General features: G+C 42.1%; 1 protein-coding gene across 1 annotated transcript; it reads left to right on the plus strand.

The window, feature by feature from the left end:
* The first annotated feature begins 582 nt into the window (after positions 1-582).
* Positions 583-26,827, plus strand: TATDN2 (TatD DNase domain containing 2). The gene is given in 7 exon segments (XM_020981017.2): positions 583-905; positions 908-1,107; positions 8,274-8,729; positions 16,229-17,104; positions 22,628-22,755; positions 23,850-24,033; positions 24,551-26,827. Coding segments are annotated over 7 exon segments (2,280 nt in total). The 5' UTR covers positions 583-610; the 3' UTR covers positions 24,692-26,827.
* Positions 26,828-27,274: the final 447 nt, after the last annotated feature.

Consider the following 27,274-nt stretch of genomic DNA (forward strand, 5'->3'; position numbering starts at 1 on the left):
AATCATCGGGCGAGACTCCCCCGACTCCTCGTGGGTCCCGCCCCTCCGCGTTGAATCAGGGGCAGGCCTGAGGGCCGAGTAGGTTTGTTCTCTGGGGCCGGCGCTGCAGACCCTGAAAAAGCAGGGGGAACGCGGGGGGAAGGAAGGTACGGGAGGGAGGGGGGGCGAGGGAGGTGGGCGAGGAAAGGGGGAGGGAGGAGGAGGATGCAGGAGGAGAGGGAGGAAGGCGCAGAGGAGCAGGAGGACGGCCACGGGTAGCTTGCGCTCCGAGCACGGCCTTGGGGGGCGTGGATGCAGAGGCTCGACCTGGCCATGCGCGGCCTCGGCCACGCTGGGCGGCGAGGGGCGCGCGGGCTCGGGCGCGCGGGGCCCTGACGGGAGCGTGGGAGGCGGGGTCCCCGAGTGAGCCTGGGCGGCTCCCTCCCGCGGGGCAGCCCTTGCTGGGAAGTCCCCGGTCCCTCTCCGGGCCGCAGGGCTCGCGGCTGCTGAGTCAGGCTCGGCCGCGCTCCCGGCCAGCTCCCGCAGGCCGGGCCCCGGCCGCGCTTGCTCGGGTTCCTGGGGCCTGGGCCGGGCATAACCTGTGGGTCCCGCGTTAAACTTGCAGGTGCCCATGGCGTCCGACCGGCTGCTCAAGGTCAAGTACCAATGGGGCAGCGGCTGCGATGGCTTCCCCAACAAGCGTAGCTGCACGGAGCCCGAGGCCGAGCCCGAGCCCGCGGCTGCAGCCGCCGCTTCCTCCTCCTCCTCTTGCTCCTCCTCTTCCAGGGCTTCCCCGGCCTCTGTGGATGCCAAACCTCCCCCTCCTCCCGGCTCCAGCCGGCCAGGCAAGGGCAAGCCTACCTATGGGAGAGGGCCCCGCAGGCCTCCGGACGCGGAGGCCCATGGCAAGGAAGAGGTGACCCCCAAATACCACCTGGCTGGAAGTGTTCCGGCCCTCCTCGCCAACCCCACTGTTCTGATTCCTCAGGTGCGGGTGGGGCTAGCAGCCGCACCCTGCTAATCAAGAGGACAGGAGGCCTTATCTCTCCCATAGAAAGCCCTTCCCTATCTGGCAGCCCCTCCGCCAAAGAAATGTGCACCTTACGGGATGAAGCCTCCCACCGGAAGGTAGGTGACCAAAGAGAGGGGGGTCCCCGACACGTTCAATGAGCAAGAAGAAGGTTGAAAAGGGCCACACCTGGAGGCCCTTGGAGCCTCTCAGAGACTGGGTTCTAATTTCCTAGGGCCTTTAGAAGGAAGAAATGAAGAAAGAAAAAGTATTCATTTTATAGACCTTATCTGACACAGGTTAAGTGACTTGCCCAGGGTCACAGAGCTAGAAAGTACCTGATGCTGGGTTTGAACTCGGGTATTGCTGGCTCCAGGCCCAGCTGCTCTGTCCACTGGACCACTTAAGTTGAGCTTTCCCTTGAGAAAGGCCGGTACAGACTGGATACAGGGCTTGTTTGGGATCAGCTGGGCTGGAGAGGTGGGGAGGGGGGAGCATCAGCTCTTTATTTGTAAGTTATTGTTTGTTAGCATTTTGCTTTCTTAACTTTCTTGTGTTGTGAGGCATCTAGTTGCAGTAGATGGAGTGCTAAACCTAGAATCAGGAAACTATGAGTTCCAGTCTGGCCTCAGACAGTAGATGTGACCCTGGGCAAGTCTTTTAACTGCTGTCTGCCTCAGTTTTCTCATCTGTAAAATAGGAATAATAGTAATAGCACCAACCTCCCAGGGTTCTTGTGAGGATAAAATGAGGTAGTATTTGTAAAGTGTTTTACAAACCTTAAAATGCTTTATAAGTACTAGCTATTATTATATAAAATCTACACTGGACTGTTTACTCTGGGACCTCATAGTGTAGAGGTGTAACCTTCTGATCTGGATGGGACTGAACATGAGTAACACTACCACCTTGATTTTACTGCCTACCTCACTAGGTTGTTATCAAGTTTAAGCTTAATAGTTTTGGCCAGAGGCCCTCAGGCCTCATGCAGCAGCCCTCTACTCTCTGAAGTGTGGCCTGAACTAGAATAAAATATAATTAGGAAATATTTAACAAAATAAAAATACAATGAAACATAAATAATGTTATATTAAAAACTAAGTCATAATGCTGTCAGCATGGATCCTAGTTAAGTTTGACATCACTGATTTAGACTATTAGGGCCTTCCCTCTCTCTGATACTGGAAAGAGTAGAGGGTGGATTTAATAGGGATTGTTTCTCTTTTTTGTTAATGCAGATAATACAAATCTTTGGCATGGGTCCTCGGGGGTGCTTAATCCCTGTTCATTCCTTCCACCTCCATCTCCATTTGGTGTGGCCTGAACTACTCATTTTAAAATGATTGGGAACTGAAGAACTTGGTTAACCACATCCCATGTGCTGATCCCTTTCCTATCACAGCACCCTAACTGTGTGGCCACACTCCAGGATAGCCTTTGCCATAAAAAGTGGGAACAAGCAGGGAATCCAGAGAATACACCAACTGACCTTCCATTAATGAAAGGCCAGGTTGGAAAATTCTTTGGCTGGCTGACGAGGAGTTACTTCTGTGAGCCAACGCTGTCCCTCTGTCATCACTCCCACCGTCTGATCAGTCTTAGGTGATCAAAGTGATACAGAGAAAGTGGTTTCCTGCACTCTCAGGTACCAGCAAGAGACACTTGGAGCCGTAATGGTCCTTCAGAGACTCTTTTTGTGAAGTATCTCCAGGCACCCTCTTCTTCCTTTGCCCCGTTCAGCATCTTCTTGGTGCTCTCTTACCCTTTTAGATTGTTGTTCGTCCTTCATTCTCAGAGAGATCCAATGACGTCATGAGAGTGCTATCTTGACTCTTTTAGAGAGTGAGCTCCTTGATGTCAGGGACTGTCTTTTGCCTTTCTTTGTATATCTTAGCATATAGTAGGGGCAGCTAGGTGGCTTACTGGATAGACTACTGGGCCTGGAGTCAGGAAGACCTGAATTCAAATTTAGCCTCAGACATGCACTAGCTATGTGACCTGGGTAAGTCACTTAACCCTGTTTGACTCAATTTCCTCATCTGTCCAATGAGCTGGAGAAGGAAATAGCAAATCTCTCCAGTATCCTTGTCAGGAAAACCCCCAGTTGGGGTCATGAAGAGTTGGGCATGACTGAACAACAACAAAAGGTCCTTAATAAGTGTTTATTGACTGATGACCAGTTGTCGTAGATATTGCAGAATTAAGTCAGGTATGTGTTGAATTAGGTGTTTTCTTTTTTTTTCTTTTTTGGCAGTTGGGGTTAAGTGACTTGCCCAGGGTTACACAGTTGGTAAGTGTCAAATGTTTGGTGTGAGGCTGGATATGAACTCAGGTCCTCCTGACTCCAGGCCCAACGCTCTATCTACTGCCCACCTGAGTTTTATTGTCCTTGATTTCTCAGTTGACCCTTGGATACTTGCATTTATCTTCAGGACTAAATAATTAATTTTATATGATGCTTGTAAAGAAAGCATTTTATGAATCTTTTTAAAAAATAAGTTTTATTGATATCTTTTTTTAGCATCATCATAATTTCCTCCAATATCCATTATCCTCCCAGACAGTCATTTCATACAAGTAATATTTTTTAAAGACAAAAAAAGAGGAAAAAATCAGCATAACTGATAACAGCATACCTCTGAAAAAATATACAATTTCTACATTCACACATTGTTCTCTTGCCTTTGCAGACAGATAGGTGGACGTTTTCTCATTTCTCTTCTTTGCAGCCATGCTTATTCTTTGAATTTTGCAGCATTCACTTTGAATTGTTTTGTAGCTGTTCTTTCCATTTACATTGTTGTAGTCATTGTGTATGTTGTTTTCTTCACTGCCCTCCTTCACTCTGTATCAGTTCATTTAGATTCTTCTCATTCTTCTCTGTATTCAGTATGTTTGTCATTCCTTACAGTACAGTAATGATCAATTACATCCATGTACAATAGTTTGCTTAACCATTTCCCCAATTAGTAGGTATCTACTTTGTTTACAATTATTTGCTGCCACAAAAAGTGTTGCTATAAATATTTTGATGTAATATGAGGACTTTATTCTTATCAAATGGCCTCTTTGGTGTAGAAGAATCTCTTGGTCAAAAGGGTATGGGCAATTTAGTCACCTAATTGCATATTTCCAAATTGCTTTCCAAGGATTTTATGAATCTTAACCTAGTGAGGTAGGTAGTATTATTATTCCAATTTTACAGATGAGGAAACTGAGTCACAGAGCAGTGAAGTGACTTGCTGAGAGTTATACAGCTAGGTCAGTAGCAGTCAGAGCTGGAATTTACATCTCCGTGTGGATGACATTTTACATCTTCCAATCTACTTCCTCTCCTAAATTGTCTAAGCCTGTTAATGGCATCACCATCCTCTCATTTCTAGGCTTTAAACTTTGAAATGATTTTTGCTTTCTCCTTTTCCCCAATGTCATTAAAACATGGCTTCTTGCTTTGTGTCTTCCCAGGAAGTACTTGTACTTTAAGATAAATTTTTCCAACCAAAAGATTCTTTTAACTGGTGCAAATGTGTAATGTGTGGAGCAGGGAAGGTCTTTAATTTGCCAGTTGGCTCTTCTGGCCCTCTTTTCTCTCTTCCCCTAGCACACACCAAAAAGAACAGGAATCCAAAATTTGGCAACCCACTTCTTAGCTTAGTTGTCTCTTCCCTCTCCCTTCCACTCCTTTTTTTCTTTCCCCAATCCACCCCCAAAGTTACATGTCTGTGTTATTCAAATAGTAATCTAATTGGTCCTCCACCTCTGATGCACTCCATATGTTATCATTAGGTTTTTCAAGAGCAATTATTTTATCTTTTTATAGCTCAAAATCTTTATTAGCTCCCTATGGCTGCACAGCACTTAAATCTAATTCTCAGGCAAATCAAGACATCACCCTCATGATGTCATTGGGCTTCTTCCCGAATGAAGGATGAACAACAACAATTGTTGGTTGCTTATATTTTGTAAGACGTTTTGGTGTTTGGGACCTAGATTAAAAGAAATTAAAATTCTGTGTCCCAAAGAGATCATAAAAATGGGAAAAGGATCCACATGTACAAAAATCTTTATAGCAGCTCTTTGTGGTAGCAAAGAATTGGAAATTGAGGGGATGCCTGAACAAGTTGTAGTATATGAATGTAATGGAATACTATTGTACTGTAAGAAATGATGAATAGGCAGACTTCAGAAAAACCTGGAAAGGCATGTATGGACTGATGCTGAGTGAAGTGAGCAAAATCAGGAGAATGTTGTACACAATAACAGCCACATTGTGTGATGACTGACTTTGATAGACTTAGCCCTTCTTGGCAATGCTATGATCTAAGACAATTCCAAAATACTAAAGATGGAAAATGCTGTCCACCTCCAGAAAAAGAACTAGAGTCTGAATGCAGATCAAAGCATACTATTTTCTCTCTTTTGTTGTTTTTTTTCTCGTGGTTTTTCCCTGTAGTTCTGATTCTTCTTTACAACACGAATAATGTAAAAATGTGTTTAATATGATCGTGCATAAAAATTTAGAAAAATTTAAACTCACAATCTTACAGAAGTGAATGTTGACAACTAAAAATAAATTTTAAAAACTAAATTAAAATTTTTAAAATTTATTTGTTGTTTTTTCTTTTTTTTCAAAAAGCTGGGATAATTTACTTTTTGTCCTGTGCAAGTTTTCACTTATGATTTCTTGAAATATAGCTCTGAAAAAACAGGCTTTTAAAAAGCCCATTGTGTTTCAGATGGAGCTGTTTGACTATGCCTTTAAACTAAATCACTCTGGCTCTTATTGAATGGCCAGTAATAGCCCCCAACCCAAGCCTTTGTGGCTCATTGTTTAGGTTTTGATGGCTTAGATTTAGAATGAGTGTAAGTAGCAATTGTTTTCTATTCAGACTAGAAATTCTAAAGGTCTTCTCAGAATGATAATTTTAAAAAAAATTTTAAATTAAAAAAAATTATTTTTAGGCAATTTTGGGTTAAGTGACTTTTCCAGGGTCACACACCTAGTAAGTGTTAAGTGTTTGGTCTGAGGTGGAATTTGAACTCAGGTCCTCCGGACTTCAGGGCCGGTGCACTGTGCCACCTAGCTACCCGGGGATGATCATTTTACAGTGGTAAATTGGGCCATCTTTTGTTTCAGTTCTTACCTAACCCGTAGTCATCGAATGGGTGTTGCCTCAGATAAACTGAGGCTTGAGAAAGACCTAATTTAGAAAGGCCAAGGTCACCCACTGCATCCTGGGTCGTTGCCACTTGTTCTGACTTTTGTCTTGCCACTGAACTTTGATGACTCTGGAGGGAGAGAGTGAGGCTGGCAACTTTGCCCAGTTATTTCTTACAGTTAGATTGCAACAATAGATAATTGCCTAAGAATGTCTTTGACAGAAAGCATAGCATAAAGCAGTGCTTTAAATGCCAAACAGGACTTTTTATCACTGAAGCTTCTTAACCAAGACAGCGACATGGTCAAACCTGTACTTTAGGAAGATCAATTTGGCGTGTAGGGTAGAAGACCTTGGGGTTAGGAAGACAATCTGGGTTCAGATTCTTCATCTGATATTAGTTGTGGAATCATGATAGTAGTACCCTAGGAAACTCTGATGATAAGATACAGATAAGATGCTAATATGCACCAGAGCAGGGAGATTCCGTACCAAGGAGTTCCTTAGTGTGGAAGCTGCTGAACTCACAGGTTCCAAGAAAAAAAAAATTAAGAATTAAAAATGTAAGGCACCTCCTCTTCTATTATTTTTATATCTCCCCTGGTGGAGCCTAGAATCACGTTAACCAGGTGGTAGGTGATCAAAAAGTGTTTGTTGAAATGATGCCAAAGATTATTGGAGTTATAAACTGATCCAACCATTCTGGAGAGCAATTTGGAACTATGCCCAAAGGGCTATAAAACTGTACATACCCTTTGACCCAGCAATACCACTACTAGGTCTGAATCCTAAAGAGACCAAAGAAAAGGGGAAAAGACCTATATTTATAGCAGCTCTTTTTTTTTTTTGTGCTGACGAAGAATTGGAAATCAGGGGGATACCTATTAATTGGGGAATGGCTGAATGATTTGTGTTGGAATACTATTATGCTATTAGAAATGACAAGCAGGATAGTTTTAGAAAAACCCAGAAAGACTTATATGAACTGATGCAAAGTGAAGTGAGCAGAACCAAAAGAACATTGTACATAGTAACAGCAATACTGTAAGATGATCAACCGTGAATGAGTTAGCTATTCTCAGCAACACAATGATCCAAGATAATTCTGAAGGACTTTAGATGAAAAATATTATCCACCTCCAGAGAAAGAACTGATGGAGTCTAAATGCAGATCAAAATAAACTTTTATAAAACTTTATTTCCTTGGGTTCTTTTTTGGATCTCTTTTCTTTTGTAATATGGCTAATAAGAAATATGTTTTACATGACTGCACTTGTATAATCTATATCAAATTGGTTACTGCCTCAGGGATAGGGGAAGGTAGAAAGGGAGAGAGAGAAAGTTAAAATTGTTTTTACATGTAATTTGAAAAAATTACATAAAAGTTTAAAAAAAAGGAATGCCAAAGGAACAGAACTTTTTTCTCCTTCATTTGGAGATAGAGGTTATGTCAGGTGCAGTTGCTGGAGCCCTTAGGATTATTAGATGAAAAAGTGAGAACTACCAACGCTTGCCACTTTCTCTTGGCCCCCTCTATCTTCTTTTGTCTTCTTTAGATTTCATTTCAGTGGGGGGTATCACTTCTAGAGAAGAGGAAAAAAAATATGAACTTAAAGTTGGCCATGTAACATTTGATTTTAAAAACCAGTGGTGTCAAACTGAAATAGAAATGGATCCCTGAAGGTCACATCTTGACTTGGAAAGCCACAAGTTAACATTATCTGTGTTGTATTGTATTTTTATTTATTATGTTAGACATTTCCCAGTCACCTTTTAATCTGGTTCTGAAACACTCAGGAGTTTTGGGGACTGCAAATTTGACACCTCTGATGTACATTGTTCTATTAAGATCGACATCTACATTCTAGCAAAGTAGCATGCTCCTGGCTTGGCTGCACCATGGGTGAAATTCTTTTTTTTTTTTTTTTTTGCTTTTTGGTGACACAGTTGGGGTTAAGTGACTTGCCCAGGGTCACCTAGCTAATGAGTGTCATAGGCCGGATTTGAACTCTGATCCTCCTGACTCCGGGGCCAGTGTTGTATCCATTGCATCACCTAGCTGTCCCCATGGGTAAAGTTCTTTTGATAAGAATGCATTTTAGATTTTTTTTTCTTCTGTTGTGCAGGTTGATCCCAAGGATGACTCCTACAGCTCTGAGTTTCTAGCTGATGCCGAGAGTCAGAGTAGTTCTGTGGAGGAAGCAGGGGTGACCCAGAAGACGAAGAGGAAAGTCAAGGACCAGGGGTCCACGGTGATCTACCTGAAGGCCCTCCAGGGCATCCTGGGGAAATCCATACCAAGAAAGAAAAAGAAAGAGACTGCGAAGCCAGAGCAAAACCAAGATTCTAGCCCTAGAAGCAGAGCAGAGCCCGACAAGAAGAGTGTCATGGTTTCCTTTCCAGTTAAGGAAAAGCATCAGCACCTGCCGGACAGCAGCCAGGAGGAAGATGAAGTAGACAGAGGAAATGTCACTAGCGTAACAACGGTTAGGGACTCTCAAGGCAATTCAAGTGAAAATCCACCTGGTCACCCAAGGACTGTCGTGGAAAAAAGCACAGAGCCCCACTCAGAAGGCCAGAGGGTGAGTGGGACTCACATTGTGCATCCCCTGTCTGTTCTTTGATTAGCTGGTGATGGGTTTTTTTGAGTCTGGCATATTCAGTTCCACAAGCGTACTACTGTGTACTAGGTGTCAAGAAATAATACAAAGATAATAATGAAATAGTACTGCAAGGAACTTACATTCTGTTGGAGGAGAGGAGCAACATGCACACAGATAAATAAAACAAAATATGGACAAAATAAATATGATAGTATTTATATATATTTGGAAAGGGGGAGGGGTAGCAATTTGGGGAATCAGGAAAGGCTTGGGATAGCAGCTAGCAATTAAGCTGGGTCTTTCCAGAGCCAGAGGTGAGTAGGGAGAGCATTCTAAGCATGAGTGAGGGGGAAGGCCCTGTGGAAGATGGAGGCAGATAGAAGTGTCTTATTTGGGGTACAGCAAACAGGTCAGTCTGGCTAGATTGTAGAGTGCATAAGGGGTAACAATATTTTAATCTGGAAAGATAGGTGAATTGATGGGCCAAATTGTAAGTGCCAAACAGAATTTGTATTTTGCCATAGAGGCAAGGAGCCACTGAAGTTTCTTGAGTGGAATAGTGACATGGTCAGACATACTTTTTAAAAAAAATTTATTTATTTTTAGTTCTCAACATTCACTTGCACAAGATTTTGAGTTCCAAATTTTCTCCCCATCTCATTCCCCACTCCACCCCAAGATGGCTTACATTCTGAATACCCCTTTCCCTAATCTGCCCTCCCTTCTATCTCCCCCCCTTATTTTATCCCCTTCCCCTTTTATTTTCCTGTAGGGCAGGATAGCTTTCTATACCCCATTGTCTGTATGTCTTATTTCCCAGTTTCATGTGAAAACAGTTTTTAACATTTGTTTTTAAAACTTTGGGTTCCAAATTTTCTCCCTTCCCCTCCCCACCCACCCTTGTTGAGAAGGCAAGCAACTCGATACACAGGCTGTACATATGTGGTCATGCAAAACACTTCTATAGTAGTCATGTTGTGAAAAACTGACTATATTTCCCTTCATCTTATCCTGCCCCTGATTTATTCTGTTCTCTCTTTTCACCCTGTCCCTCCTCAGAAGTGTTTGTTTCTGATTACCAACTCCCCCAATCTTCCTTCCCCTCTATCATCCCCTTGCTGTCTTATCTCCTTCCCCCCTATTTTCTGGTAGGGTGAGATAGATTTCCATACGCAACTGAATGTGTATGTTATTCTTTCCTTAATCCAAAAACAATGAGAATAAGATTCACTCATTCCCTCTCACCTTCCCCATGTTCCCTCCACTATAAATGCCTTTTTTTGTCTGTTTTATGTGAGATAATTTACCCCATTCTACCTCTCCCTTTCTCCTTCTTCCAGTATAATCCTCTTTCACCTCTTAATTTTATTCTCCAAATATCACCCATTCATCTTCAACTCACCTTATGCTTTCTGTCTGTCTGTCTATCTATCTATCTGTCTATCTATACGTATAATTTTTTTCCCTCCAACTACTCTAATACTGACAAAGGTCTCATGAGTTACAAATATCATCTTTCCATGCAGTAATGTAAACAGTTCAACTTTATTAAGTCCCTTATGATTTCTCTTTCCCGTTTATCTCTTCGTGTTTCTTTTGAGTCTTATATTTGAAAATCAAATTTTCTATTCAGCTGTGGTCTTTTCATCAAGAATGCTTGAAAGTCCCCTATTTCACTGAGTGTCCATTTTGTCCACTGAAGGATTATACTCAGTTTTTTTTTAGGCAACTGGGGTTAAGTGACTTGCCCAGGGTCACACAGCTAGTAAGTGTCAAGTGTTTGGTCTGAGGCTGGATTTGAACTCAGGTCCTCCTGACTTTAGGGCTGGTGCTCTATCCACTGCGCCACCTAACTGCCCCTCTGCTCAGTTTTGCTGGGAAGGTGATTCTTGACTGTAATCCTATTTCCTTTTCTCTCCAGAATATCATATTCCAAGTCTCTTAATGTAGAAGCTGCTAAATCTTATGTTATCCTAATTGTGTTTCCACAATACTTGAATTGTTTCTTTCTGCCTGCTTGCGATATTTTCTCTTTGACCTGGGAACTCTGGAATTTGGCTAAAATATTCCTAGGAGTTTTCCTTTGAGGATCTCTTTCAGTAGGTGATCAGTGGATTCTTTTAATTTCTATTTTGCCCTCTGGTTCTAAAATATCAGGGCAGTAATTTCTTGAAAGATGATGTCTAGGCTCTTTTTTTTTAAATCATGGCTTTCAGATTAGTCCAATAATTTTTAAATTCTCTCTCCTGGATCTGTTTTCCAGGTTGGTTGTTTTTCCAGTGAGCTATTTCACATTGTTTTCTGTTTTTTGGTTCTTTTGGATTTGTTTTACAGTGTCTTGATTTCTCATAAAGTCACTAGCTTCCAATTGCTCCATTCTAATTTTTAAGTATTTTCTTCAGTGAGCTTTTGGACTTCCTTTTCCATTTGGCCAGTTCTGCTTTTTAAGGCATTCTTCTCCTCATTGGCTTTTTGGCCCTCTTTTGCCATTTGGGTTAGGCTATTTTTTAAGGTGTTATTTTCTTTGGTATTTTTTTGGGTCTCCTTTAGTAAGCTGTTGACTTGTTCTTCATGATTTTCTTGCACCACTTTCGTTTCTCTTCCCAGTTTTTCCTCTGCTTCTCTTACTGGCTTCTCAGAATCCTTTTTGAGCTCTTCTATGGCCTGGGACTGATTCATATTTTTCTTGGAGCCTTTGGATGTAGGAACTTTGACTTTGTTGTCTTTTTCTGGTTGTATGTTTTACTCTTCTTTGTCACCAAAGAAAGATTCCATGGTCTGACTTTTTTTGCACAGTTTGATCATGTTTCTAGCCAATTACTTGAGTTTTAAACTCTGTTAAGGTAGGGGTCTGCTTACAGTGTGGAGAATGTACTGTCCCAAGCTTTGGGGGTTTTGTGCAGCTGTTTTCAGAGAGGCTTCTAGGGACCTGTAAATTTTCCATTCTTCCAAGGTGGGGAGATCAAGGGCGAAGTGTTTATTCCTTTCCTGCCCTGTACTCTGGTCTATGAGTGACCACAAGCACTCTTTTCTGCCTTGGAACTGTGAGGAGTATTCTCTTTTCACCACCACTGCAAGCTCCACCATGCCAGCGCTCCTCCTTGCCCCAGGATCGCCTCCCAGAACTGTGACCCAGATCCAAGCACTTAAAAAGCAAGAGAATCCTGCTTCAGTACCAGCAAAGAGATCCCTGTAATCCCCCTCTGATCAGCCACTCGATTCCCCCTCTGAGGGCCAAGCTCTGAAACAGCTGCTGCTCTGGGGCCGTGTCAGGACCAGGGCTGAGACTGAGCTTCTCTCTCACTGAGGTCATAGACTTTTCCTACTGACTTTCTAAGTTGTCTTTGGCATTTGTGGGTTGAGAAGTCTGGAAAGTGCCACAGCTGCCTGTGATTCAGTCCCCTGAGGCCCGCTCCAGGTTTGCCAAGGCCTGGTTTTTGCCTGCATGCCCATGCTGAACTGCATTCCTTTCCCAGGCCAGCATGATAGACCTTTCCAATCAACCATCCAGGTTGTCTTGGGCTAAAAATTTGTTTTACTCTGTCTTTTTGTGGGTTCTGATGCTCTAGAATTTGTTTGGAGCCATTTTTCACAGGTGTTTGGAGAGGTTTGGGGGAGAGCTCAAGCAAGTCACTGCTTTTACTTGGCTATCTTGACTCTGCATGCCCGCACCCCCCCCCCACCTATACTTTTTAGGAATATGAATTTGGCAGTCATGTGGAGAATGGAATGGAGTGGGGAGAGGTTGGGCACAGGGCGATCAGTTGAAAGACAATTGCAAGAGTCCAGGCAGTGAGGATCTGAATTATGGTAGTTGTAGTATAGGTGGAGAAAAGGCAATGAATGCAAGTGATATTGTAGAGTTAGGACCAGTTAGACTTGGTAACTGAGTATGGAGAGTGAGGGAGAGAGGGAAGAAACAGGGTTGATTTCTAGATTCTAAACTGAGATGACAGGAACAATGGTGGTACCTTTGACAGAAGGAGGAAAGTGAGGAAGAAGATTGGAAAAGGGGAGGGGTTTGGGGGAAAGATAATGAACTCTGTTTGGGACACGTTGAGTGTGATTCCTATGTTCCAGAATGTTGTGGAGGCTGTTGGAGAGGCCAGTCTGGAACGTGGGAGAAGTGAGGACTGTGAGTTATCTGCATGCAGATGATAGGTGAATGCATGGGAAGTGACGAAATCATTGAGAGAGAAGACAAGAGGCCAGGATAGAGCTCTGAGTTATACCTATACCCTAGGGAATAGGACATAGGAATCCTAAGAAAAGAAAAGAAAAAGGAAACTGATAAGTATGGGTTAGACAGGCAGGAGAATCATGACAGCAATGTCAAAAGCCAAGGAGAAGAGAAGAGAATATTCAGAAGGGAAAGGGGTGGTCAAAGGTGCCAGATGCTACAGAGAGGCCAAGAAGGATGGAGACAAGGGAAAAGGCCACTGGGTCTCATTCAGTCATGGTTCTAGAGAGAGCAGTTTTAGTGTGCTAGTAGGGAAGCCATATTGCAGTTGAGGAGAGGGAGGTGAGAAGGTAGGGGTGATGAGTGTACGCCAGAGGTGTCAAACAGGAGTGTAGCCAGAACCAGATTAAAATGTAATTGGGAAATATTTAACAAAATGAATTAAAATACATAAAGTATAGATGATATTGCATTTTAAGACCAAGTTAATATACAGCCCTCAAAGGTTTTTATTCCTATTTGAATTTGACACCACTGGTGTAGACTGATTATTTTAGCAATCTTACGCTCATGTCCTAGGACTCCAGGGTGCAGATTCGTCTTTTTTCAATACATCTGGCCACAGTAATCCATGTACATCTATTAAGTGCTATGTTAGGCATCTTGCTGCTGTGATTAAAGTTGGTTTATTTAGCTTTCTTACCTTTGAGGTCTATTTAAAGTTTTACATTTGATCTATTTCCAAGTCTTCCTCAGCCTGTCTGACTAGAGCGAAAACAGCCATGTTTATTAATGACTAGAGACAAACTGGTGTAGTTGGAAAGTTTTCTGACTTCTAGGAGTCAGAAAACCTGGGTTTGATCCCCAGCCCTGCCCCTTCTAGCTATATGACAAATCATTTTCCTCTCTGACCTCAGTTTTTTAGTCTGTGAAATGGGGGTAATACCCTCCCTGTCACTCTCACTTAATTGTTGTGAGGCTCAAATGTGGTAACGTATAGAAAAAATGCTCTTCACATTTAATGGCTAGATCAATGTAAATTTATTTATGTATTATATTATTATACAGTTATTATGTAATATATTATTATGTCTGGAGGAAATAATGTGTTGCTTTTGGCACAATGCTTGGCTCGTAGTAGGTGCTTAATGAATGTTTATTGATCAATTGCTCTGAGTCATTAGGAAGTAAGTTGAAATATTCACAACAAATTATTTAACCTTATTTGTTGTATTTGTACATTAAAAAACAAACATACATTATGGAGAACTGTTCCTTGAGATGGGTACTGTATGCTGTTGGCCATCTCCAGTGGTCTTGAGCTGTGTCTTGCCCCTGGATTCAGATGACTCTGGAGGAGAAAGTGAAACTTGTGACTTTGCACAGCCCCTCCCTTAAATCCAGTTCACTTGCAAGTCATGGTATTACACTCCTGAGGTCATGGTCTTCTTGAGCGTAAAAGACAGACAACGAGTTCTTACCCTTCTTTCCTCCTCCCCCCATACTCTTCAGTCCAATGACACTGGACTCCTTGCTGTTCTTGAATAAGACACTCCATCTCCCAACTTGGGGCATTTTCACTAGCTGGCCTCCAGGCATGGAATGCTTTTCTCCCTCATATCCACCTCCTGGTTTCTCTGGCTGCCTTCAAGTCCCAGTTAAAATCCTACTTTCTACAAAAGGCCCGTCCTGATCCCTCTTAATTCCAGTGTTTTCCCTCTTTACTATCTCCAATTTATCCTGTATATTTGACATATATCTCCCCCACTGGACTGTGAGCTCAGTGCCTAGCACATAGTAGGTGCTTAATAAATATTTATTGACTGAATGACATATGAGACTCTTGTAGAACGCCTGACATTTAGTGAAAGAAGGTTTACTTAGCCACATCAGGGAAACAGTACTCAACAAAGACACATTATTGTTTCGTTTAACTTTCCTGTTTCATTGTTAGGCATCTGGATTGTCAGTTTTAAGCTTGAGGGAGGAATTTCTCTGTGTGCTGGCTTTTTATATTTAGGCCACTAGGAAACTATGTAAGTGGCCTGAGCCTTAGTCCCCTGTATCAGTCAGGTCTGAAAGATGCTTTCAATACCTTTTAAGTAAAAACCAGCCTGGACCACATGACATTTACTGCTCCTGCCATACTCCCCTTCATTTACAACTCCCTTCTAGTCCAGTTAGCCTGCTAATTGATCCTCATACCTAACATCCTATCTCCTGCTTGCATGCCTTTGCTTGTCCCTGGAATTCTCTTCTTTCCCCTTGCTTCCTTCAAAACACATCTTGGTGCCACCTGCTTCACTAGGGCATTCCTGATTTCTCTCAAGGATTAGCATTTTCTTCCTTCTAAACATAGCTTTGGATTTTCTTATCTGTGTTCACATAGCTTTTCATTAGAATGTAAGTAAGCTTCTTTAGGGAAGGGACTTTATTTTTGTCTTTGTATTTCCAGTGCATAGTACAGTGCCTTGAACTTAGGTGCTTAATACATCTTTGTCGAATTAAATCAAGTTTCTAATCTCTGTAAAGAGTTACCATCAAAAAGGATAGTTATGAAGATTCATTCATTTGTGGCAAGCATGGTGCTAGTCAGGACTTGGCTGCAGGTTTAATCCCAGGTCTGGCAGATTAGCTCTGCTCAGTTTTATGGGCATAGACTGTACGTGTAAGTCCGGCCAGCTGTTTGGGAATTGCTAGCTGGGGCAGAAGATGAAGGACAGCCTTCATTTTTGTCCCGTATGCAAGAGGGACTTGGTGACCGAGAATGTGAATGGTTCAGTCACAGAGCTGTTCTCTTTAATTATGGTCTGTAGCACAGTAACAGCTACATTGTGTGATGATCAACCATGATAGACTTAGCTCTTCTCAGCAATACAACGTTCCAAGACAATTCCAAAAGACTTGTGATGGAAAATGCTATCCACATCCAGAGAAAGAACTATGGAGTCTGAATGCAGATTGAAGCAGATTATTTTCACTTTTCTGTGTGTGTGATTTTTTTCCCCCTTTTGTTCTGTTTTATAACGTGACTAATGTGGGAGTGTGTTTAACATGATTGTACATGTATAACCTATATCAATTTGCTTGCCATCTTAGGGAAGGAGAAGGAGAGGAGGGAGGGGAAGGATAGAGGGAGAAAATTTTGGAACTCAAAATCTTAGAAAAAATGAATGTTTAAAACTATCTTTACATGTAATTGGAAAAAAAATACTATTTGTGTTATAGTCTGTAGCATTATCTTCATACGTGAAAGATAATTCATTGTATCCATGATTATATCTTTTGTCTTCCACAGCCTAAAGAGAGGGAGGTGGTGATAGAAAATCCTTCTTCAGAAAGTGACTGGTCAGATATGGAAGATATTTCCACCGTCGGGTTCTCCCAAGAGGATTCTGTTTCTTTGAACATCTCTGTAGTTTCAGAGCCTTCATCCTCCACCACTGATTTTGTCATGTACCCAGCTCACTTGTATGGCAGCCCTTGGCGTGACTATGCCAACCACTGGGTCGGCAGTTCCAAGCCTTTCTGTTATCCCTCCACCAACAGCATTGGTGATGCTTCGAACATGGTGGGAAGTAATAAGAGCCAACTCAGTGATGGCTCTGCTGAGGGTGCTAACAGCAAGCCCAGCAATACCTCCAAGTACTCGGAAGTGGCGGAAGGCAAGACCCTCAAGTCTTCTTCACTTCATTCTTCTCAGATATGGGAAGAGGAAAAGGTGAGGCAGAAAAGAACATTCCGTGAAGAGGCGCCTCGTTTTTCTCGAGAGCGTACAAATTCATCATACCGGGGAAGTAGGGGAAGCCACGGTTCAGTGGGCTTCATTGACACCCACTGTCACTTAGACATGCTTTATTCCAAGTTGTCCTTCCAAGGCACTTTTTCAAAGTTTAGAAGGATTTATAGCAGCTCCTTCCCAAAGGAATTCCAGGGTTGCATCGCTGACTTCTGTGACCCTAGTACCCTGACAGATTACCTATGGGAGGATCTATTGAAAGAGGACCTTGTCTGGGGGGCATTTGGTTGTCACCCTCATTTTTCCCGATACTACAATGAACGTCAAGAAAGAAACCTCCTTCAGGCTTTGAGGCATCCCAAGGCTGTTGCATTTGGAGAAATGGGACTGGATTATTCTTATAAATGTACTTCCCCTGTCTCAGATCAGCGAAAGGTAAGGAGGTGCTTCCCCCCCCCATTTTAGTAAGCCTTTACTGAATTATGATAATAACTGTGCTATTTTTATCTAGTGCTCTAAAGTTTACGAAGCACTTTACATGCATTATCTCATCTGACCCTCACAACAACCCTTTGCTGTATTTACTACAAATGTTTATATCCCCACAATACGCAGCCAGTTGTGTTGTTAAACACAAATTAAATCCAGGCCCTCCCTCTGACATCAAATTCAGGGCTCTTCCTACTAAACCCCACTGCCTCTGGAGTTTAGTTGCCATTCTCATAAACCATCTTGATGTTGTGCGTCCACTCGTTTTAGCCTGCTAGCTGCTCATTTCCTTTGGGGAGAAAAGAGATTGGGTAAGAAGGGGAGATACTGACAACACAGATTACCTCCGAGTTATACTCTAAACTGATGTATCAGCTTATGGTTTCATCTATTAGAGGCCTGGCAAACTATAGAATTGAAAAACCTAGTCATATTTTTTTTTCCTTTGGAGGTGAATTAAATTGCTGAAAGTTACTCTTTATTTACAATTCTTTATTTTAAGAAAAAAATATTAACACATTTAATACTTGAAATGACTGTGCTTTTTTTAATGTGGAGGTATTCCGCTTGTAATGAATTACAGAGATGGAAGGGACCCTTTAAGATCTCTCCTAGTTAGTTTCTTATGATAGTAATAACTAACATGTTGATAGCATCTTAACATTTGCCAAGTGCTTTACATCTCTTATTTCATTTTGTCCTCACAACAGTATTGTGAAGTAAGTGTTATGGGTTATATTATTTCTGTTTAACAGATTAGGAAGCTGAGGCAGAATTTGAATCTGTGCTTTTCCCACTACTCTGAGTCTAGGCGGCACTTGAGGTCAGGAGCACCTGAGTTCAAATGTGGCCTCAGACACTTACTAGCTCTGTGATCCTGGGCAAGTTACTTAACCTCCATTTCCCTCAGTTTCCTCAACTGTAGAATGGGAATAATAATTGTGCCTACCTTCCAGGGTTTTTGTGGGCAGAAAATGAGGTATTTGTAAAGAACTTAGCATAGGGCCTGTTACACAGTAGGTGCTGTAGAAATGCTAGCGTTATTTATTCACTTATTATTGTACCACACTGCTTCTCACATTGTACATATGAAGAAACTGAAGCTCAGAGCAAGGGGGTGGTTTGCTTGAGATCAGATTTAATGACAGCTGGGAAGAGAACCTGCCTCCTCAGCCCAATGTTTTTTCTGTTACACCATACTGCCCCTTGTTCTTTTTTTAAAAATAATTTTTATTGATATTTTCTGTTTCTTACATCACAATAGTAGCCATGTATCACTCCCCCTCCCAGAGAACTATCCTGTAAAACAAATAGTATTTTTTAAAGAGGAGAAAAAATCAGCACAATTGATCAGTACTTTGAAAAAGTCTGAAAACATGTAATGTGGGGGGCGGGACCTCCCCCCTCCACGAAGGGTTAGGTTGAAAGAGTCTCCTCATGTCTCCTCATTGAAGTCCTGCTTGATCTTTAACTTGTCACATTCACTTTTGATTTGTTCGTGTGTGGTTGCTCTTTCCATTTCTGTTGGTGTAGCCGCTGTGTATGTTGATTTCTTGCCTCTGCTTCCTTCACTCTGTATAAGTTCATATAGATTGCTTCTCTGTGTTTATCACATTCATCAGTTCTTACCGTACAACAGCATCCCATTGCATTCATGTGCCACTCTGTTTAGCTGTTCCCCGATTAATGGGCATCTACTTTATTTCCAATTCTTTGCTACCACAAAAAGTGCTGCTGTGACTATTTTGGAGTATGGGGGATTTTATCTTATTGATAGATTCCTTGGGGTGTCTGCCCAGTGGAGCTATTTGGAGTCTCTGGTTCAAAGGGTATAGACATTTTAGTCACTTTATTTGCATAATTCCAACAAAATTGTTGTATCATGTCACAGTCCTCCAATGTATTAGCGTGCCAATCATTCCACAACCCCTCCAACACTGACTGGTGCCATTTTTGGGGGGATCATTTTTGCCAATTTGCAGGGTGTGAGGTAAAACCCCAGGGTTGTTTTGATTTGCATTTCTCTTATTAGTGGTTTGGAGCATTCTTTCATGTGATTGTGAATAGTTTGCAGTTCTTCTTTTGAGAACTGTTGGTTCCAACCATTTATCTGTTGGAGAATGGCTACATTGATTTCTTTTGTTTTTATGCTCACTGCACTTTGCATCGCTGTTTTGCTTGGTTCCAGCTGCATGGAGCAAGCTCTTCACTTCTAATCTCAACACAGCCCTGTTGCTTACTCAAGCCTTGCCTGACACCACCCTCCCTCAGCCTCTTTGCTCCTCTGTTAGGAGGCCTCAGGGCAGAATACCAAACTCTTTCCCAACAGAGAGCAGAAACTGGACTCTTCAGCTTGCTCCACTCTGCATCTTCTGCCCTTCCTGGTTTTAACTCCATGGAACAAGATGCCCATCTGGGAACCCCCTGGTCCGTCCAGCCTTTTTCCTCTTCCTTTTTTGTGTGTTCTCTCTCTCTCTGTTAAATTGTAAGCTTTTTGAGAACAGGGACTATCTCTCCTTTTATTAATTGTATCTCCAGCACACTTAGCACAGTATCTGGCAGCACAGTATATGAACTCAATAAATGTTTATTGGATTATATCACTTTTGTTTCCAGATATATCCTTCCTCCACTCAGAGAGCCACCTTCTTTTTAATTAATTTTTTTCAATTGTCAAGCATTTTTTTCTTTTCCCACATCCTTCCATCCCCCCCCACCCCAAGAAAAAGATAAAACAAAACCCTTGTAAGAAATAAACACAGTCAAGCAAATTCCTGTGTCAGCCATGTCCAAAATGTGTATCTCATTCAGCACCTTTTGTTGGGGGGGGGGTTCGGCAGTTTAGAATTCCTCATCTTCATTCCTCTGGAATCATGATTGTTCTTTCAGTTTTTAAGTCTTTCAGAATTGTTCATTTTCTACAGTTTTGATGTTATAATATAAATTATTTTTTCTAGTTCTGTTAGAACTACTAGTTCATCAGTCCGTACAAGTCTTTCTAGGTTTCTCTAAAAAGATCTTTCTTCATTTGTTACAATTCCATTACACCCATATGTCATAATTTGTTCAGCTGTTCCTCAGTGTATGGGCACCTCTTTACTTTCCAGTTCTTTGTCATTACAAAAAGAGCTGCCGTCAATGTTTTTGTACATATAGGACTTTTCCCTTTCTTTGATCTTGGGATACAGGCTTAGTAGTGGTATGGTTGTGTCAAAGGCTATGCACTATTAATACCTTTTTGGGCATGGTTCCAAATTGCTTTCCAGAAGGGCTGTACTTATCCACCAACTCATGTACCTATTTTCTTGCAGCCCCTCCAGCATTTATTATTTTCCTTTTTGTCAACTTTGCCGTCAGATAATTGTGAGATGGAACCTTAGAGTTGCTTTAAAGGTCATTTTGCCAGTTGTTGGTGATGGGGAGCATTTTCTCACATGGTTATAAATTGCATTTTTTCTATTGAAAACTGCCTCTTCATATCTTCATATCTTTTGACCATTTGTGAATGCTTATTCTTAAAAATTTGAATAAATTTCTTGGAAATGAAACATTTATCAGAGAAATTGAAAAGATTTCTTTCCCCCAGTTAGCTGTTTCCTTTATAATCCTAGCAGCATTGGATTTGTTGGTGTGAAAGCTTTGTAAGTTTATGTAATCAGAATCGTCTTGTTTTCTCTTCTGGGATCTTCTCTGTTCCTTGTTTGGTCACCAACTCTTTCCCTAACCACAGATCTGTGAAATTCAAACAAATTCATTTGTTTATGACGTGACATCATATGTATCTAAATCACTATCCATTTGGAGCTCAACTTGGCATATGGTGTGAGGTGTCATTTTAAACCTAATTTCTGTCAGACTACTGTACGCTTTTCCCAGAAGTTTTTGGTAAATAGTGAATCTTTGCTCCAGTAGCTGGGGCCTACTAATTTATCCCTTTATCTTTCAGCCTGTACCAGATTGTTTTGATGATTACTGCTTTGAGTTCTCAGTTTGAGATCTGATATTGTTAGGATCCATTGCTGCCTACTTTTTTTCATTATTTCCCTCAAGATTCTTGACCTTTTCCTTCTTTGGATGAATTTTATATCCCCCCCCCCATTTTTTGGGATTATTATTCATTTTCCATTGGGCTGCTTTCATGAATTTCATGATCTCCAGAAACTCATTTTGCCAGAGGTCAATCCTGAAACTCATACGTCCTCAGCACTTCCTACCCTTAGGGACCCTCCCTCCCTCTTGGAGGGAAGGCAGGAGTTGGTAGAGGGTGTTCATCTTGGAGCACCTCTCAGATCCTCCGTCTGAAGGAGGCATCGAAGGCATTCACCTCATCACTTCCCCGGCTGGCTGTTCTCCTGGACTTCATGATTTCCAGAAACACATCATCTTCTTTTTTTCTTTTTCTTTTTTCTTTCCAGAAACACATCATCTTGCAAGGTGTTATCAATTCTAACATGCCTCCGCAGATTATTATTACCCAGCTCAGCTGCCAGACTTCATCTTGCCTCCCCCACCCCTTCCTTTTTAGCTTCTTTTTAATGTGTTGTCTTCTCCCATTAGATTGTGAATTCCTTGAGGGTAGGGACTGTCTTATACATTTCTTTACACCCCCAGCATTAGCACAATGCCTGGTACATAATAGGTGCTTAATAAATGTTTATTAACTGCCCCTGACACCAGATCTATAAAGTAATCTTTTAGTGGTTTCCGTCTCTTTTCTTTTTCTTTCTTTTCTTTTCTTTTCTTTTTTTTTTTTTTGGTGAGGCAGTTAGGGTTAAGTGACTTGCCCATAGTCACACAACTAGTGAGTGTTATGTGTCTGAGGCTGGATTCGATCTAAGGTCCTCCTGGGTCGGTGCTCCATCCAGTTTGCCACCTAGTGCCCCTCCATCTCTTTTAAAGAAGAATAAAAAAGAAAGGAGAAGGGGAAGGCAGTTCAGCAAATTCAACCTACATATCAGTGATCTGACTGTGTATGAAACATTCCCCCCAACCCCTGCTGCAAAAGAAGGTGTATTTTCCTGTCTTTTTGCTGGTGCTAAGCTTGGTTAGTCTAATGACAGAATGTTCGGTCTAATTATTTATTTTGGTGATTCACTGGCATTGTTTTGTACTCATTGTGTTCATTGTTTTCCTGGTTCTGTTTACTTCCCTCCATATATGTACATTGTAGTTACGTGGATAGGCCACAATTTGTTTAGCCATTTCTCAGTCAGGGGCGTGCTTTCATTCTTAATTTTAGTTGTTTTTTTTTTAAAGCTCCTGAGTACTAACCAAAGCTTTGATTCCAGTAATGAAAACATGTTTGTGTGTATTTGTGTGTTGTATTACTTTTTTTTAATCAAATGCACTAAAATCTGGCTGGTAATCAATACATTGTAGTCCTGGCTGTGTTGTAAAGGTGTAGCAGATTTGTGTTAGATGGATCAAATGTCCTGAAATAGCTTCTACATCTTGCTTTTTATCTTTCAGGTATTTGAAAGGCAATTGCAGCTGGCTGTAGCTTTGAAGAAGCCCTTGGTAATACATTGCCGAGAAGCAGATGAAGATTTACTCTCAATCATGAAGAAATTTGTGCCTACTGACTATAAAATTCATAGGTAATGACCTATTAGGAACCCTGGAACTGTTTTACAGCGAACAGGGAGCAGGCCTGAAATTGGGGAACTTCAGATCAAAGTTCTCTTGAGAACATTTGGAGTTTCCAGATGTTTTGGAACTTAGGGTAAGGCTGTGGAGTCGAGCTACAGAAGAATTCATTCTTGACCATCACATCTGTGGTACAACAGGGAAGTATTAGTTCTTGCAAGAAATACTTTAGCACGTTCAAAGGAAACTGAAAAAATGTTATTTTTCTGTCACCCATTTCCTCTGTTTTTCAGTTGACAAGTTAATTTCCCTTTTCAAACAATCTGTTTTTGATAAGAAACAGGTCCAAGGTTCTCTCTATAGGACCAAAACCATTAAAAGCAGGGAGGAAGAACACCTCCGGGTTTGAGCATAGTTTTCTTTTTCTTCTAGTCCAGTCCAATTTGTGCTGAGTGAAAAGTGTCCAGGACCTTTTGAGTCACAGATGGTCCTGGAAGTGATTTTTTTGTGTGGCTGGCTCTCTAGAGAAAGGCATGCCAATCTCTGACTAATCTGGAGTGGTTTTAACCCTTTCTTTTGGAAAAACTTACTTTGCTAACAGATAGCAAGAAGGTAAAACCTAGTGAAATGTTATGGCATTGAATAGAAAACTGCAGCTAGAGGTTCGAATTTAGATTAGTCATTGCTCTCTGGATCAAAATGGGGTAAGGTAGGCTTATGTGCTGATGAGACTAGAGTCCAGATATTTCCTCTGTCCTTCAAAGAGCAACTAGTCTCTGGTATAGGTGATCTCTCTCAGAGAGACAGAGCCTCTCAAAGGCTTTAGCCAAGCTGAGGTATAAGCAAGTGCCTTGAACAGACCTAAAGTCTAATTAAGGAAGGGTTAATAGAAAGGCAGAAAGGAAAGGAAGGGGTATGTCGGGATATGGAGCAGTGTTAAAGAGGACCGTTAATAATTGTTGTGGGTGTCCTTGGCATCCCCTCCATCATTTGTCCTTCCCTGCTCTTAGTTCCTGGTTGTACAAAGAGAAGCCCAGAACATTGTGACAGAGCCCGTGCGGGTGAGAAGATTGAGCGGCACTTTCTTTTTTTCTTTCTCCCAAAGGCACTGCTTCACTGGTAGCTATTCCGTCATCGAGCCCCTGTTGAAGCACTTTCCCAACCTCTCGGTGGGATTCACAGCACTTGTGACCTATTCTTCTGCCTGGGAAGCCAGGGAAGCATTGAGACAGATACCCTTAGAGAGGATCATCGTGGAAACGGACGCTCCCTACTTCCTCCCTCGTCAGGTAAGGCTGTCTGTAGGGGATGAGGGGTGGGAGATGGTGGAATCTGATTCAGGGCCTTCGATTACCAAGTTAGTTGTGTCTGGGGGAGGTGTGTTTGGAATGTGGTCATACCCCACAAGGGCAGCAGAGTTAGAGCCCAAGTGACCTCTCAGGACCCCACTCTGGGACCTTGCAGATCTTTCCTTTCTGTTGCTCTGCAGAACCAGAAGGCCTAGGGGGAGGAGAAGATGACGGGCAACCACTCTCTTCCCTTCCACCCACCTCCTGCTGCAGGCAGTGCAAAGTCCTACCCTGTAAAGGGTAGTCCAAGGAAACATGGGACCCTGCCTGTCACCCCGAGCCCCACATGACCTAGGACTCTCCCTGCACCTGCAGGTAAAGGGGTCTCTAAAGGGCAATCCCAAAGAGATCCTTGCTGGGGAAGGGGCATGGTTGGGGGTGGGGGTGGATGGGAATTTTATATTACTTGAATGATTCAGAAAACAAATGGTTGTTCTAAACCCTTGATGTCTTCCAGGTCCCCAAGAGCCTTTGCCAGTATGCCCACCCAGGTCTGGCCCTCCACACAGTTCGAGAGATTGCTAAGGTCAAAGGTGAGCCACTCTCCCAGACCTTGGCCACCTTGCGACAGAATACCAGCCGCCTTTACAGCCTTTAAGGGAAGGCAGAGGACGTTAGGGTTTTCATAAATCTACAACAAACTGTATTTTCTTAAATTTTTGACTGCATTTTTTTCCAGTACAGAGAATGTAAACATAGGATTACCCTTTAAGTCAGATTTGCCTTGAGGTGAACTTTTTGGTGGTTTACAACCTTCTTCCTCTTTCCCTCACACCTTTCCTGGAGATCCAACCATAGGGCACATACATGTCCCGCGGCCTGAGGCCAGCATAGAGGGTGCTTGGACTGTGAAGGGGACATCTGGAGAACCTGACGTGGTATTGTAAAGGAGGGAAGGAAGTTTTCTTAGAAGTCTCTTCACAGGCCCTTTGCTCCTGGGTGGATGAGAAACTCATTCAGAGGATAAACAGGAAGCTAGTGTGCTAGCTGGAACGTGCCTGAGGGGAAGGGAAAGTTGGGGTACCTGAGGGTGCAGAGAAGGTTGCTGAACTGAATCTCCACAAACTGTAGTCTGTGGTTAAACAGCATAAAGTTTTTCAATAAAGTCATCTTCCTAAGCAGGCATATATGGGTAATGTCACTAATTTTCTCTTTAAAACACACCTTAATAGGAACATCCTTCTGTAGGAAATTAACTATAAACTACTGTTTAGAGATTTGTGTCCTCATACAATTATATTGACATGCCATTGAGATTGTCCTCAGAGAGGATGCCACTTTTTGGCCTCATTTGTGTTTGAGTTGCTATGTTTGGCTCTTCTTCTCTTTGGCTCAATTACTAAGCAACAGAATGGTACACAGATGGCCAGCAGTGATTATTTTGACTGGTAGATACCTGGAGGACACCCCACAGAGGGTTTGCATGGGAGGAGGGTATTCCCTGACCCACAAGAAAACCCAAGGGCGAGTTTTGGGTAAATTTTAAAATGGTTGAGTTCAGTTCTCCACAGTGCCTGTCTATTGGTATCACTTTGGATTGCCCTGGCCTCCAATTCCCCCCTTTTTCTTGGACCATTGGACTACTACTGAGGACCAAGTACAGCTTCCACAGTTGTCTGTGACAACTGCATTTTGTTCTCAAGTTGAGTGGTGAATAACTTCTCCAGGTGTTTGTTTCTTTTCAGTGTTTTTCCCATGTGAAACAAAACAGACCAGCTGTCTTTTAAGCATGGAAGATATACTGAAGCCCGCTGTGTTTCCCTAAATCTTTTCCTTGTGTCAACATCTTTTCCATCTCTGTGTTAGACTGTGAGCCTATCGGGCCAGTGATGGTGTAATTCTGTGTTCTGTATTGTGTCTGGCCCCATCGTTTGGTGTTTTTTTAGGGCGTACTCATAATTGGCTCCCTGAAGTCAATATGACGGAGGGTTGTGTCTTGTCCTCTCTAAATTTAGAAGGATCTTTGATCTAGACCCTTCTTCACCAAACAGATGGGCTGGCCTGAGTGCTCTGTTTCTTAAAAGAAAGTTCATCTTAGTTGCAAATATCTAGATTTCACTTTGTTTCTGAGGTCTAAGAAGATGAGTGTTTTTGTGAGCTAAAAATGTTGTTGGTTTTTTTTTTTTAAAATTCTCATATCTGCTGTTTCCTCATCCTGTGCATGTGATGTTGCAGTCTGGTGCATTCACCACTGTTAGGAGACCTAGGTCGTATTGCCAGGTCTGGCAGCTCACTGTACCATTCATTAACTGCTCTGTGCCTCATTTTTTCCCATGTGGGAAATTGGAGGCAATCCTGATCCTCCTGCACAGGATTTGGGAGCTAGCTAACTCTGTTTTAAAGTGCTTTTATTGTCACCCATGTGAACTGCGAATACTAAGTACTAATCTCTACCAGATGTGAACTCAGTTTCACTTTCTACTTAGCACTATAAATGAATTGCTGCCTAGACCTGAAATGAAATGAAAAAATCCTGGTTGAGAGGATTAAAACAATGAAATGAGTGGAAGTTGGCAATCCCATGCATGACCTCCTTCGGGAAAAGGTGCTATGTAGACTTCAGGATTATTGTTTTACAAATCCTGTTCAGTGTCAATCGGTTATTTGAGGTTGACGATAATTGGCAGTATTTTCAACCCTGCTTTTGGAAAGGCCTGTCTCTCAGCTGTGCCACCAGAAGGTCCACCAAGTTTCCTGGTTCACTCTTTGGGAAAATAAAGTGATTCTTAAGCTATCTTCCTAGTTTTCCATGTTTGTTTTGGCGCTCTGTAAGTGGTGTCAGTGATGTGCAGAGATTGATGCCTGGCTTTATCACCTTGGGATGGAGTGGATGATGTAGAATTTCATAGGATGTAGAGCTGGAAAGAACCTTTGGAGCAGGAGTTCTTAGTACTTGGGTAGTCTGGTGAAACCTACGGTCCTCTTATACATGCATAAAGTAATATACATAGGATTACAAAGGAAGCCAATTATATTGAAAGTGACAAAAATTATTTTTCTTTATTTTTACAAAAATGTGTTTTTTGAAAAGTTCACAGACCCCAGGTTAAGAGCCCCTGTCTGGAAAATCATCCAAGTTCTTCACTTTACTGAGGAAGAAACTGAAGCCAAGAGGTTAAGTGGAGTATCAGGGCACACGCAGGAAGGAGAGGCGGGCGTGGCTTTCTCTTTCTGTGTCACA

The sequence above is a fragment of the Phascolarctos cinereus genome, unplaced genomic scaffold, assembly GCF_003287225.1.
Source record: "Phascolarctos cinereus isolate Bilbo 61053 unplaced genomic scaffold, phaCin_HiC Scaffold_4;HRSCAF=312, whole genome shotgun sequence".
In the NCBI taxonomy this organism is placed as follows: Eukaryota; Metazoa; Chordata; class Mammalia; order Diprotodontia; family Phascolarctidae; genus Phascolarctos; species Phascolarctos cinereus.